This window comes from Glossina fuscipes, unplaced genomic scaffold (assembly GCF_014805625.2).
Source record: "Glossina fuscipes isolate IAEA_lab_2018 unplaced genomic scaffold, Yale_Gfus_2 27, whole genome shotgun sequence".
NCBI lineage: Eukaryota > Metazoa > Arthropoda > Insecta > Diptera > Glossinidae > Glossina > Glossina fuscipes.
The window spans coordinates 6,796,657-6,811,513 of NW_023998422.1; the positions used below are offsets into that span (position 1 = coordinate 6,796,657).

At 34.3% G+C, this 14,857-nt stretch overlaps 2 protein-coding genes across 3 annotated transcripts; one reads left to right on the plus strand and one right to left on the minus strand.

Annotated features, from left to right (window-relative positions):
• The first annotated feature begins 1,683 nt into the window (after nt 1-1,683).
• LOC119636053 (pupal cuticle protein Edg-78E-like) lies at nt 1,684-2,232 on the plus strand. The gene is made up of 2 exons (XM_038031139.1): nt 1,684-1,713; nt 1,800-2,232. The coding sequence occupies exons 1-2, from the start codon at nt 1,702-1,704 to the stop codon at nt 2,163-2,165; spliced, it is 378 nt and encodes a 125-aa protein (XP_037887067.1). The 5' UTR covers nt 1,684-1,701; the 3' UTR covers nt 2,166-2,232.
• Nucleotides 2,233-5,585: 3,353 nt separating this feature from the next.
• LOC119635813 (ceramide phosphoethanolamine synthase) lies at nt 5,586-13,892 on the minus strand. 2 transcript variants are annotated; one of them, XM_038030819.1, is made up of 6 exons: nt 13,686-13,892; nt 11,627-11,820; nt 9,188-9,322; nt 6,991-7,591; nt 6,575-6,904; nt 5,586-6,463 (listed from the first exon to the last, which is right to left on the minus strand). In XM_038030819.1, the coding sequence occupies exons 1-6, from the start codon at nt 13,726-13,728 to the stop codon at nt 5,760-5,762; spliced, it is 2,007 nt and encodes a 668-aa protein (XP_037886747.1). In that variant the 5' UTR covers nt 13,729-13,892; the 3' UTR covers nt 5,586-5,759. The 2 variants fall into 2 exon arrangements, with proteins under 2 accessions (XP_037886747.1, XP_037886748.1); XM_038030820.1 differs by lacking the exons at nt 5,586-6,463; nt 6,575-6,904; nt 6,991-7,591; nt 9,188-9,322; nt 11,627-11,820 and adding an exon at nt 9,652-11,359 and having other exon boundaries at nt 13,686-13,891.
• Between the last annotated feature and the right edge of the window lie 965 nt (nt 13,893-14,857).

Genomic DNA, 14,857 nt, shown 5'->3' on the forward strand with positions numbered 1-14,857 from the left:
CCCACTTATTAAATTGTTGATAATCGATATTAGCAGTGCATTGCAATAAACTCTAGATATAGATTTAACTTAATCCATTTCTAAATGCTAATTTATGCGGACGTCTCGTTAAAAAAAGTTCATAAACCGATAGAGATTAGTTTGAATTGTTTGCTATCACTTCAAAGTATGTTAATTTTTCATTTCGTTTGTAACACCAAAAAAAAAAGAAGTCAGAAAATTGTTAATTGTTGATGAAAGGCAACTCCATCCAGCAAGAATTCATCCAATTCCCACATGTTCGTAAGTATAGCTGCGAAAAAATTCACTGAATGCATTTTTGAGAATAATCAAACAGCAGTTGGAACAACTAAGTAATAAAGTCCACGAGTTCAATAATTTTTTTCTTTAAGAAATTCCTAAGAACTCAAGAAAGACCGGCTCATTGTATCCTTTTACTCTATCAGCGTTAGCCAATTGTGTGTATGTTCCCATTTATAGACTAATCAATTATGTATGAGTCCTCATAGTAAAAATTATTACTTATTATAATCTCCCGTCCAAGTTTTATCTGAAAGATATGCAAAACAAGGATTTTATTGTCGAAGCTTGGTCGCCATTAAAAATGATTGACCAGCCAGATCTCTCGGATTACCTTTTAAGATTTTACATTAAAATCTGGCGGAATCTAGTTAGATCGCGTCAAGTCGGCTGGTCTGTCCATGTTTCTTCTGAGATTATACGAAACTTTCCTGCCCTTGAGGCCTGACCTTTCCTGATCCTTGTCTATTGAATTATCCTTTAAGGCTAAATATCAAATAATTTAGCTCCTTAGTCTTGCAGATCTAACAAAATCTGTCCATATGTCAGCCTTCATAACAACACTATTCTCAGTTGAGCAAGTTGGTGAACGCGTACCATTACTTGCAAGAACTTTAGTCCTATTTACCTAATTCCCTATCCGCCCAAATAACTGTGTCATCTCAAATAATAACCTGATCGTAGCGAGTTCAAGTCTCAAATGCGATAGAGTTTTCAATAAGACGAACAGCCTTAGATGCGAACACTTTTAAGATTTTAGTCTTTCTCTTACACTTTCTTTCTTTTGAACATGAAAAAAAGGATATTTTGGTAAAAAAAAAACACATATTTGCCTCCAGCCTACCCGGTGTAGTCTAACTAATGTTTTTGAATTTAAAAATAATTAAACCCAAATTTGATTCAATATCTTTAGGTCATGCATGTAAGCATCTTTTGATGAGCGTAGCGACATTGACTACCGTAAGGTTCGATTGATTATTTTTTTTTTTTTTTTTTTTTTTTTTTTTTTGTTTAATACAAAAAAAATTAAACATTGTATGATAATGACAAGAAGTGTGATGCGCTTATATCTGAGTAAATTAAAAATCCAGTTGAACTTGCAAATATCGGGCATTGAATCTTTGTTTACTAATCTTTAACTTTCTCTATAGTATTGATTTTTGTTTTTTGTTTTTTTTTTTTTTTTTAATCGAATATCAAGTTTTTTGCGTGTGTCAAGTGGCGGGAATTAAACGAAGATAAAATGATTTTCAAAATATTATTTTTTAGAATTATTTTTGCATATAAATAAATGTATTTTCGAATATCACAAATCAGTTTCACATCAAAGCTCCAATTAAGCTTAAAAGAAGCCTTTAAAGCGTTAGAAATAATAACAAGAACAACGACAACGAAAAAAAAATGTTCAAATACGTAAGTTAATCATCGAACGGAAGACAAACAAATAATGATAGTTTCATTAATATTTCATTCAATCGTCTACATGCACTTCCTTATAGGTTTTATTAATTGCTTTTTTGGCTTTGGCCAGCGTATATGCACTGGAAGATGACGCTCATGCTCATGTTATGATGGACTATAAGAAAAACGATGCTCATGGTCATTTTGAGTACGGCTATGAAGTTACAAACGGCATCGGTGGTGTAGAGTCTGGCGATGGGAAATCGGTTAGTGGCAATTTTCACTTCACAACTAAAGATGGGACTCCAGTGGAGGTCACTTATACAGCCGATGAAAATGGTTACCGTCCTCAAGGTGCCATCATTCCAACAGCCCCACCAACACCACCAGCTATCCTGAGAGCTTTGGAATACATTAAAAATCATCCCCACGTTGATAAGGATAAGGACCATCAAAAACATTAAGCAAAAGGACGTAAAAAGTTGCAGCTTAACCTAATCATTCTATTAAATGTTCATTCAATTCAGTGTCCATTTAATAAAATGCATAAAAATAATTAAATTTATTTGAATTGAAAATTTTGATATCCTTAGCATTCACTGGTAACATGACACCTCTTCAGATTGATAACCATTGGACAACACTTGCATTGCACTCTTTTTTACCATAATGTCAAAAGGTGTTTTAGTAAAAAAACGTAACCGATATTCACTCTCTTTGTCAGGATTTTGTTCTCCGATCTGAGGACATGTGCACTCAAGAGCAAAGTAACCATTCACCACAAACCACTTACAGTAGAGGAACGAATCTTCGTTACAATCCTTCCATGCAGAACTATAATCCATCTCGTTGACCAACTCTTACTCTTTTGTGAGACAAGCTTCTAGATGGAGTCCCGTACTAATTAGAAAAGCCTCTTGCCTACTGCACAGACTGTACTCACACTTAAACTCATAAACTCATAAATCGTTTACATAAAGGACATAATTGTTTTTTTATACCTTAGCCCACTTGTGGTAGAAGGGATATGTGCCGGCGTTTGTAACACCCCCAACGTCTTGAGATAGAGCCATCTTTTATTATACCTGAACTTCTCTGTCTGTCCGTCCATGTTTATTCTATCAACTTACAGGACGTAGTTTTCCATTTCATCAAAAATTCGCCGAGTGATAGCATTTAGATATTTTAAATTGATGTGAAAAATTTGGATTAGATGGGGCAATTTTTTCAACCCCCTGCCGTTCTATCGTTAATACGAAAATTGAATTTTCATACAATAAAAAGGTCTACTTTTCAATATTTCGTGGTAAAAATTGGTCCGTGACATTAATTTCACAAAGAAATAATTCTTGTCGTTTTTGGACCATGTAGATCTATTTTTTGCATCCCACCTCATAGAAAGGTTCTCATGAAAAATGAGCCTTCACCCAGCTTTTAATGATTTATGGTGAAATCTAGACCATAAGAATAAATCCTATCTGTTACAAATTCGAATTAAGTTGGTCTATTTTCTGGACATCACCGCATATAAGGATTCTTATGAATAAGGGACCCTTATATGGTAACAATTAATATTTTTAAATGAAAACTGATTCCCATAATAACGAAATAATTAATCGTAGGAAATGTGGATGAAATGGGCCCATTCTTTACATGCCAATACATACACGTGGCTTCTTATATAAGAAGATAATTTATAACTTTTTTATGAGGAAAATATATGTAAAATAATAAAAACGCTTATATTAAAGTTGCACCATGTCGGTTGACATTTTGAGCACGCTTTGATATGAGGGCTTCGAGGAAAAGTACACCTTAACATGAACACAAGGTGCAATTTGTAGTGTATTGTCACGGAAATCAATGGATAACTGTACAAGCGAAGTAGTGTATGGTATTTGATTGTCTGCCTTGTCCGACTATAAAGTTTTATTTATTTTAAATTACTAACAGGCTGTCAACCTTCGCATACGCTGTAAGCCATCGCTTGAACAAAATGCCAGAATCTTTTACCTGACTTATTATTAAGAGATTTAATCTTTCTTTTCGTTCTGAGATGAACTATGCTTTGATAAGAAGTATAGATGTGCCGAAACTCTCACCTCCCAGCGGTGATCCCCGGGCAACGGCTTCGGCCGGCTAAGAAGAGTTTAAGGTTTTGGGCTGCTAACTCGGCGACGAGTTTCTGATAGATGGTGGAGGGGTTGGCTGGAAGAAGAGCTCTTACTCAATAGCTAGTTACTACCAAGGAAATACACTGAATGGGTTTAAGTACAATGAAGGTAGTAATCTAGCGAGTGCATGGTAGAGTGCATTAGATTGTCTACCATGTCCAGTGCAATACCCGAGACCTATATATCTTGAAGAAAAGTAGTTCACTAGGTGTTAGCTACCTGGAAAGTATGGAGGATCCGAAGCAAGTACGGTTGTTTTTAACAAACGCCCAAAGTGTGCCATAAGGCTTTGCAAAATAAACTGGGAGCCACGGGGGTCAGGAAGCTCGCTCACTAAGCCACGTATGCCTGCGGGTATATGATGGACTTGTTCTTAAGTCGTAACAAATAAATAAATTAATTACACTATTTATGCAAAAGGAATTGACGGACGGCTTTCCCTCTGGCCGAATAAAAGAAAATGTCTGGTAAATGAATTAATACATGCAAAAAGGAATTGATGGACGGCTTTCCCTTTGGCCGAATAAAAGAAAATGTCTGGTAAATGAATTAATACATGCAAAAAGGAATTGATGGACGGCTTTCCCTTTGGCCGAATGAAAGAAAATGTCTGGTAAATTAATTAATACATGCAAGAATGGAAAAGGGGTATGACGAATAAGTTCTCCCCTTTTACCTATTTTTACTTTTGAACACATGTCATGAATGCCTGCGGGTAAAGGTGGTAATTGATCAACAAGCACAGTGGAAGCCTTATGGCGGAAGCAGTCAGTTGATCAATTGGTGAGTCCTGACTACTGGGTGCGGCCCTTCGGGGAGTACTCGTGGTGGTTGTGGTTGGCGAGTTCCTAGCTAAAAATGGAACAATGAGTGCAGCTAGGCCCTCGCCACTTACCAGAGTGGGGTTTATTGTTCCATACACAATAAACTGATCTGGACTCTGGTGCTGTTTAGGCCCCTACTCTGTGGGGATTGTCTAACTCGCCAGGGGGCGTAGTACGCTTAAAAAGTGGTTTGGGCCACCGTGGGGTTAAGCCTTACAGGCAGGAACCCACGTTAAACCCTTGCCACAAATTCTTTTCGTTCAATTATGATTTCTTATATGGATGGTGTACTTATAGATTGACATTTATCGGTGATGCTTGCATCAAATTATTCCAGGGGTTTTAAACAACTTTTCTACAGCTATTCTTGCTATTGTTGCTTAAAATGAAAAAATCGTCCTAGGCAAGTCATTGTAGAAAACTGAGCAACAAGTCCTAAAACGGAATGTGTTCCTAAGGAGCCCGAATTTCTGAATAAAGCTGAATTTTTTTTCTAACAACGTCGAGGTGATGGTCAAGAAGGGTTACAATTGAAAGGTGGAGCAAATGTATATAATGTCAACTAACATAAAAATGCAGAAGCTTTGCGAAGTTGCGGCAAAAAATCAGCGCTCTTGGAAGCCAAAACATTGATGTCACCATTACGCCTAATTCGTGTAGGCAGTGCAATATGGAGTTTATTCAGTGTCCTATTCATCTTGAACTCTTTTTGTACATAAAGAAGATACTTCTTGCGACTGGCTATAGTGATTAATCGTAAGAGCAATCTACTTCTAGCGTCTGAAGATGACCTTGACTGGATAGATAACCTTGGTTGACAGATTATCATACGAACTGGTTATTAAAGTGCTGGAGCTTGACGATCAATTAAGGAAAACACTTACACTTTAGTCTCAGAATTTAAGTAGAAAGTTTAATATTCTTCTTCTTCTTCTTCTATTCAGCACATCAACAACTGAAAATGCGTTGAGATGTGCAAAAAAAAATTTATATTTCAATATCGCTTAAAAATGATTATTCGATGAATACCTTTACTGGTTGTAATAGTGAAAAAAAAAACCTATTTTTTTAGATCAGCGTTTACCGACTTCTCTTTGTAATAATGTGGAGCCAGCTCGCTTAGCCATTCGGGTTTAATGACAGTGACGTTTTGCATAAATGTCTTCTTCGAACGCTCCCAAAGGTCACAGTATGTCAAATACTTTGGTTGCGTCAAAGTGTATATTGACGAATCGCGATCTACGTATAGTTCCGAGCCGCAACGTAAACCCCGATAAACTCCCGTGGGATGTAAGTAAGCAATATTCATAAAGTATCCAGCAGTGATTGAACGCAATATTTTCTCTAAATCGCCACGACAGGATATCAAGCGAAGATTATACTTATTAAGCACACTGCAAGCCAGATGGCCTCGCAAACTTACAGCCCTCATTAGATGACGATAGCTTAAATAGTATTTTCGACAAAATTCTTTACTTTTCCCATTCTCCACGAAAGCGGTATAGACATTAAGCAATGTTATGAGATCACCCTCGGCCGCTTCAAAAATCCGTTTGGCGACTTGCTTATGAGAATCGGCTACATTATTAGTGGTTATAATGAAGACAGGCTCCACTTGCAGCATGGATACGATAGTTAGAATTTCATCACTGCATTTCAATTCCGAAGATTTGAAGAGCATTCGGCCAAGCATTGGCGGCAAAGGAGCATCAGCGAGAAAATAACCCAAAGGAAATGTTAGATGACCTTGAACATTTAAAGCTTCTAAAAGTAGATAAGATATCTATATACAGACTCTATACATATATATATATATATATATATATAATGTTGCATTGGACATTATGCATGTGTATTGTTCACATATTCTCTTACCTAAGGCATTTAATATTTCCAAAGCAGCTAAAAGGTTCTTAGCTGGTGGTGCCGATGGGAAATTAAATCTTAATATATTATCCACCGCTAACGTCTTTAAATACATGACAATAGTACAGAGATTAGATCGACGCATTTCTGTCAGGGTTCGTTCAGGTAGCGCCATATACCCTTCTTTTGTGTACAAACGAAATACTTTAGCCGCCCTATGCTTGGACCACCATTTGGCACGTAAAGATGCTGTAAATTTGCAAACCGGGACAATTAATTTATTGTAGCGCTTTTTTTCCGCCTGAAACCATTCAACCTCCATAAAACCGCTATCAATAACTTTTAAGAGAAATAAAAGAAAAAACATAAAAAACGAGATTATTTTGAATTCAAAAACTTAACATTTTTCATCTATACTTTCTTACCGTAGGTGATGCGATCTTGAGTGACAGATTTTTGATATAATTTTGTTGTGAAGACTACGTTACGTTTGCCTTCGGTTTTTGGAAAAAATACGGTTTGCCTTTCGTTCTTCGTTTGGCACATTTTAAAATAATTTAAATTTTTTATATGCTCCGCACTTATATAATTACGTAACAAATCCATAGCATCGGCAATCTCATCTTCATCGGCCAAATATACAACAATATCTCCTCCTACAGGTTGTTGCTTATGTATATTTAAAATGGTTTCGACAGATTTTTTCACATAGTCGGGACAAGCCGCATTCAAATAATGGATATGTTGAAATAAATTTGCGTCATCTATGCTTAAGATTATACTCGAGGTTTTATCATTTTTCAATTTTTTTTGATCAAAATATTCCTTAAGGAAAGATGCTTCTTTAGTGTTAGAAACTAAAATAACTTTCAAGGAACCGCGTTTCCTTACGATTTTCTTTAATAGCGCCAGAATAGTATCGGTCAGAATGCTGCGCTTGTAAACCTCGTCTATTATAACGACACCGTATGTCGTAAGTATCGGATCCACAAATAGTTCTCGCAACAAAGAATCCTCAGATAAACGCTATGAATCAAAAATTAAAAAAAAAATATTCATTAAAATAATATCAGTGGGTAAAGAATTGAAAAATTTAGACTTTTATATACCAAAGTGAATTTTACATAATATACTTGTTATTAGAATTGTGGGCAAGAATTTTTAGATCCTGCGTCAAGATATTCCATCTTCTTACTCTATAAGGCTTTGAAACAGAAATTCAATACCTATTACCTAACATAGCTTGACTTAACTTCTAATGCAGTGGCTCTTGAAAGTCTCTGGGTACATTGTTTTGACTCGATTGAAGATATCAAGGCAATTCGAAAAAAGTTTTGAAGGCCCTTAAGCGAATTGAATTTGATGGAGATGAAATAAATGTGGAAGGCTAACTTTCCTACTTAAAAAAGTTGCACATGGTGCACTTTCAAATCAATGCAACAACCAGAAGGACCTGATTTTTATTATATGAATCCAATCAGAGAGTAATTGTGAACTAGACGCTTTTTACGCTTTTTATTACAACGATTCAGAATTACTTTCTAAACTTGTCTGTCCGTCTGTCCGCCTTCTTTTTTTCTTGTGTTTGCAAATCTTCGGAAAATTTTGATGAAATCTGGTACACCGACACCGATATCCGTCTTGGCCCAAGGTGAAAAAGGTTCGGATCAGACCAGTCCGCATATAACACCTCATTTTGAAAAGTCGTTATGTGAATAATTGAATTAAGCAAAGCAGTACGGGGCATTTTCAAACTTGTTTTTTTTTAAGCTCCAAAAACTGACAAAGCGTTTACACTTCAGTGTTAGAAAATCGCTCCGAGTAAGAAATTTGTAAAAATAAGCAAAAGGAGTTGTCCGAGTTTATTCGTTTGCAATTAATGTTTTTGCCACACTTGTCTTTGCAGCATAAAGTGATTTTTAGAATTACGGCGCAAGCAGTTTTCAAAATATTTTGCTTGGATTCTTCGAAAGGCAACAACAAATAACTTCGTAACTACGTGTGGGATAAATATATAGTAACAAAGTCGAGTGTAGTTTCGTTTTTCGGAAAACAGTAGAATCTTTCGCTGCTAAAATGATGCAAGCAGGCCATGCAGATGCATAAATGCCATGATTCTGAGATATATTTAGTCCAAGTAAGCAATTCTTAGATCAGACGAAGGAAAAAATATACCGAAAATGGGGGAAAATTTGATAATTAGCATAGCCACTGCTATATACTTATAGCTCTGGGATCTTGTCGTTGTTGACGTCCATTGTGTTGGTTGCATCGAATACATATTTAATTCAAATGAGGAGCAACTTGCACTACATTTTTTTGTTGTTGTTTTTCCAGTGTTTTTTTTTTATGGCATTTTAAATAGACTTTTCACTTATGTTAAAAGAATTTATTAACTTGTTGGAAATGTATGCAACATCCAGAAGAACTAGTGATAGATTCAACTTTTGTTAGACCGTCCGTCTGTCTTTGCTTCCTTGTATTCGACCTACAGGCCCAAATATTTGAAGTAAGTTGATAAAATCTAAGTAAGCTGAGTAAATGCTGAGTTGGTAGATAGGTAGAAAGCAGTTTAAAAGGAAAAATTTTCATTTGTTTCGGACAACTGTATACGTTACTTACCTTAATTTTCGATTCCTCAGGATCGACAAATTCTTTATCGAAGATAATTTTTTCGGCCAACGATATCGAAGGGTCATTATGGGGCTCAACAACGCCTATTGTACCTTTAGTATGCCATCCTAATTCTTGCAAATACTAGAAAAGAATTAATCAATAACGATATTTGTTCAAATTGATTTCCATTCCCATCGATTATTGATCCCGAAATAATTACCGAATTTAGACTGATCTGAACTATTCGAAAACAAAACTAAATATTATCAAAGGTTTTCATTAAAACAAATATATTTTATCGTATCTTCTTAACTACACATATCTTTAATTAATGCTTTTCAATACGAAAAATATTACATTAAACTTATTTTTGTTTTTTTTTTTTTTTGCTTTTGTTTTTCTTTTTTTTTATACACACAGAGTAATATACATATAAACATTTATAACATTTTTAATAGTTTTAATAGAGCATTTATAATAATAGTAATAAAAAATAAATGAATTTTAGATATTCTCTTGTATACGTATTCATAATTCTCCCGTTAAAAAAGTAAAGAGTAATAGAAAAAAATAAAAATATATGTCTAAATACCATATGCCCTACAGGGGGGGATACTTGCAGAGGTTTGATATTAAAAGATAAACAATAATCAAAATGATGTCATGTTATTATTGCTGATCACAGCACCATAAATAAAATTATGCGCCTCCAACAGATGCATTTCAGTTATACAAATGCATACAAGCAACGTCACATAACCGACGTACTGTATAGCCTTAAGAAATTCCCAAAGTTTATCGCAGAATATGCTGAGTAGGACGTAGTGTAGTAGTGAATGAACATTGACGAGACGCCACAGCCATGCAACGCAGAAGAACCAAGTGGACTTGAAGACAATTTGTTGATGAGACATTTGTAAAGATGATACATCGTTGGTTTCTAGCATATTTTGATATACCGCTATATAACGATTCCAAGCGGTCGAGCTAAGCATTAATTGGCCGGTAAAACTAATTACCTTTTTGGCTACTTTACGAGTGGTGGGTTTTAGTTTAGTTTTTGTGGAGGCATCAGAGACGCGCGTATCAACCATAGGCAATTGTAGGTAACCACGACGTGGTGGATTATTTTTCAAATAATGGAACATACCCCATAATAAGGCTATACAGCCGAGAGCATCGCATATACCATCGATGTAGTAGCCTGTAGTCCCAACTTCGCTGCGCTCGCCACGAATATTCTTTTTGGCTCGAGCTACATGCCCGTCTACGTCATCTAGAAATGTGCGAAACTCGAACATTACTGCACCTAAACGCCTATAGCCGAGGCTATCGGAGGCAACCAATCTACCGGCTATACAGGCGACGCCCACATGGAAGAAAGAGATCATATTTGCGGTTATATACGATGAGCGCGATAAACCCAAAACATTATCGAATATTGTAGCTAGTGGTGCAAATAGATAATGATTCGTGTGATCCAATAATATTGCTTTCACGGTGACATGACATAACGGATTCAATGTGCAAGACAGCCAGGTTTGTGATTCGTAGGTAACTGGAGTTTTCTGTAAAGGTAAATCGGTGGCTAAGGCAGCTGAACTGGAACTTGCGGTGGCCCCGGCATTCACAGAGGGCGAGGAGGAGTGGGCGGTATCTTTAATGCTCTGGCTGGTATTGGTGATGAAGTGATAATTCCGCTCAAGAGGATAGTTTTGTATACGCAGGTACAATTGTACATCCATGTACAGGTAAAATATGATAAGCAAAAATAAAAGACCCAACAGAATTTTGCTGATCTGACTACTAGGACCCACCATTATATAGCAATAAATGAAGTACCGTTCTTTTTACAAAAATGCAATAAATTTTTTTCTTTTTTTTTTTTTTTTGGAAGGAAGCGATGTGTAAATGTGCGCCTATTTGTATACGTGTGTGTATTCTTGTATAAGTTAGTGAGTGTTTTAAACTAATTAACAAAATAACACTTCGTTATAATTGTGTTTCTCTTTCTTTTTTTTTTTTTTTTGTAACAATAAATTCGTTGATAATATTCAAAAATAAAAACTTATGAGTATAATTTTTAGAGGGAGTTTGTTGTTGCTGGTGTTTTGGGTTTTCTTTTTTTTTTCGTTTTTTTATTTTTTTTATTTTAATTCAACAATTGGTGGTACAAATCTGCAATAGAAAAGAAGAAATGAACAAAGAAATAACCAATTGCGCGCATAATTAATTTTCAAAAGCAACACACACACACACACACACATACACGCACAGGCACACAAGCACATGCGATCACACAACTTGTATAAATCCTATGAAAGCTAAGTAAGTCATATCATTAAATTCGGTAATTATTGACCTATTTATTCTCTTTAAAGAATATGAGAATGAATGCGGCTTCTAGACGGCCTAATTAGAACATAAGCATGCATATTAATTTACCTGAGGCAACTGTAGATCTTCTATACCAATTTCTGTAGCCAATATTGTTATCTGGTATTTCTCAAGACAATACAAAATTTGATTGCGATACTTGAGTCTACTTTCATCTGTATGCGGTGTTAAGTCCACTGTACGATTTGTAAGTGAAGTCTGTGATTGTTGTGAGGAGATAACCGACAATAGATCTTCATTATCTGTAAACATAAACGTTTATTAAATCAAATCAAATAAAAGTCAGATGTTGCTTTCTTTCTTTCTATCTCAAGCGCTAGTAGTAAAAATTTTAATAACTTTCTATGCAAGCAAGAGTGCAGGTTTTCAATTCAACAACAGTTCAGTATTAGCTTTGAGAGATATTATTAAAAGGAAAATAAACTATCAGTATGTAGAAAATTGAATTGAATAATCATTTAATGCAAATTTACTTCTTTGTGATGTATTCTATAAAGATGAAAAATAACATTAAAGAGGTAAAAAATTATGCCTGACATTACGTATTCTATAGCGGAATGCCTACAGATAAAGACCATACACGTTCATCAAGTATTTAAATAAAAATTTTTTTATTCTTCTTCATTCCATCATTGTGTGCAAACATTCGCTTTATAATTTTATCAAAACTATATGAAAATAAAGAGAGTGTCGTTGAGTTTTTGCATTTATAACATTTACAGATTTGTTTCTCAAAATTCGAAGCCACCAATTACGTGGATAGTTGCCCATGAAAAAGAGAAAAATACAATTAAATCCATTTTTAAAAGAGTTCATCATCATTAGGCGGAAGCAAGTCATTGTACCAAATTTCGTTAAAATATTTCAAAAATTGCGGTATTTATGTTCAGCACGAAAATATTGACAGTTATTAAAGAGAGGAGACACAGAAGCTTACGTCAATTCAAAAATTGATTCTGACTCTGGTTCTATCTTAAGTACTTCTGAATATTCTATATACGCGTACAAACCTGTACCACAAATAAGATGACATTTTAAATGCCAAATAAAATGAAAAGTTGAGCGGGTGGGGGCAGTGCATTCATGTGTTGAAAATTGGATTTTAAATATTACAAAATAAGAGTTTCTATCAATAACTGACGACGGAAAATGGTTGCATTACAACAGTGCAATAATCTTGACTGAACAATATCAATCAGATTAGCACCAAGGCAAGAAGCGAATAAGGATTTACACTCCAGATATTGCTTTCTCTTATTACTATAGACTTCGAAAGGCGGGGAACACTTGCATCATCCAACTCAATACGTGTGCATTCCGGAATGCACTTGAAACTACATCTGTTAGATTGAAAAACGAAATGTTGGCGCAAGCGATAAGTCCTATTTTGAATGGTAATTGTTTGTATATTAAATAGTGTGAAAATTAATTAAAACACTCAACAATTGCTGAACTAAACAAACTTATTGCTCACAATATTAAAGGATAGTCTTGCACGTTCGTTCTAAACAAATACACTCTACGTTTACTGGTGTCTAACACTTCTTCATAAACTAAAGTCCGAATTCGTTCTGTTCAAATACTAATCTTGAAAACAGGTGGAATGTGGATCATCAGATCATTTCGAGCATGTTGTATCCAATGATATCATGAAAAATATGTCTTCTCAACTATGGCAGAAATATTTCAAGCTAATTCCGTTTCGGACGTTGAAATAATTAAAAACATTCCTTCAACTTTCTTAAGCAGCACCCATATGGGTGAAAAATTCTGAATTAAGTTCTTATAACGATAAAGCTATATTTAGCACAGTCATCAATTGCCATAGATAACGTATAACGTGAAATTCAAAGTTTACATTGTAATGTTAATATATATCAAATCGTCAATTATACAAATATATCGACTCATTTATGCACATACACTCGTTCACGCATGAAGATGACCTCAGAGTAAAAGTCTCTACATAATTATAATTTTTTTGGAAATTTAACACAATCACACACAGATTAAGAATTATTTTTATATTTAGTTAACCTAATAATAACATTCTTGAAATGAAACCAACAATTTTGTACACTTTTTTGTTGCGGACATTCGTTCTTACCTGGTTGTAAAAATTCTACAGTTTCGTCTGCTGCTGAACTCATAACTAATTCTCATAACTTTAAATAAACAATTACTTATTCGCTGTTGCTTTTATCATATTCATTATTGTTATTATATTTGCTTTTAATTAAAAATTAGTTTTTATTAAAATAAAAAAGAAAAATAATTCGCGTAATTAGTCTTTCTCGCTTTCAATAAAAACAAGTAACAGAGTTACTACCACTTTGCATACGTAATATCATTTTGCAGCAGTGTAAAATAGCGCACTGTTATTACGTACTTTTATTTTGGTAATCACGCACCTGTTGGAATAACGTTGCTTTCTTTTCTTTTAAAATTAAATCAATTAAATGAAATTCAAATTAATTTAAATTAAATTAATTACATGAATTTAAATAAAAACCCTAAATATTTAGTTCTTTTCGATTATTTAAATTCAGTCCATTGAATTAAGTTGTAATTGAAATTAAATATTTTCTATAAGAGCTGATAATCTTAGTTCTAGTACTCATCCTGCTTTTCTTTGCTCTAAATAAATTATTCGAGCAATAAAAGTATATTTTATAAATTTATGCGCGAATTTGCCTCTTTTTTTTTTTTGTAAGTGACAAGCTATAAATATAAAAAGATTATATATTATATTTCAAGGCACTTGTATAAGTTCAAGTTATATATGGAAAGAATTATCATTTTTTTTTGAAAATAGGGTAAAATCGAATGCCATGCCTATAAAAATTGTATAAAACTATTGAGGAGACGTACACGGGGAGATGAATGCATATTTTTGATACATTTATATAAAAAAGATTATATATTATATTTTCAATAATAAATCACTAAGTAGGATATGATTTTCTCGCGTACAACATTTGTAGGTCAGATGAAAGTCCGAAGTTTATATTTTTATTCATTTTCAAAGTTTCTCAGTTCTTTCATGAACTTGTATTTTTGGTCTTGTACTTCATGTGCTTTTTCTATTCCTTCCCCATGGAAAAGGTGGAGAACAGGACTCTAAAGCAGAACTACAGATAACAGAGGCTTAAAAAACTCGGAATAGTAAATTAAAAGGTTAAACGGAGTATACTACCATATATGCTCATAAGTAGTATCTACTGCTACAAACTACATTTGTCCCATTCTGCCTAAGGAGAAACCCATTACCATATTTGA

Bases quoted from the DNA above. Each gene is read 5' to 3' on its own strand.
- LOC119635813 (XM_038030819.1), bottom strand. From the start codon at position 13,728: ATGAGTTCAGCAGCAGACGAAACTGTAGAATTTTTACAACCAG. The intron at 11,821-13,685 runs GTAAGAACGAAT...TTATGTTTACAG, and splicing joins TGTAGAATTTTTACAACCAG to ATAATGAAGATCTATTGTCG. The intron at 6,464-6,574 runs GTAAGAGAATAT...ATCTACTTTTAG, and splicing joins GGAAATATTAAATGCCTTAG to AAGCTTTAAATGTTCAAGGT.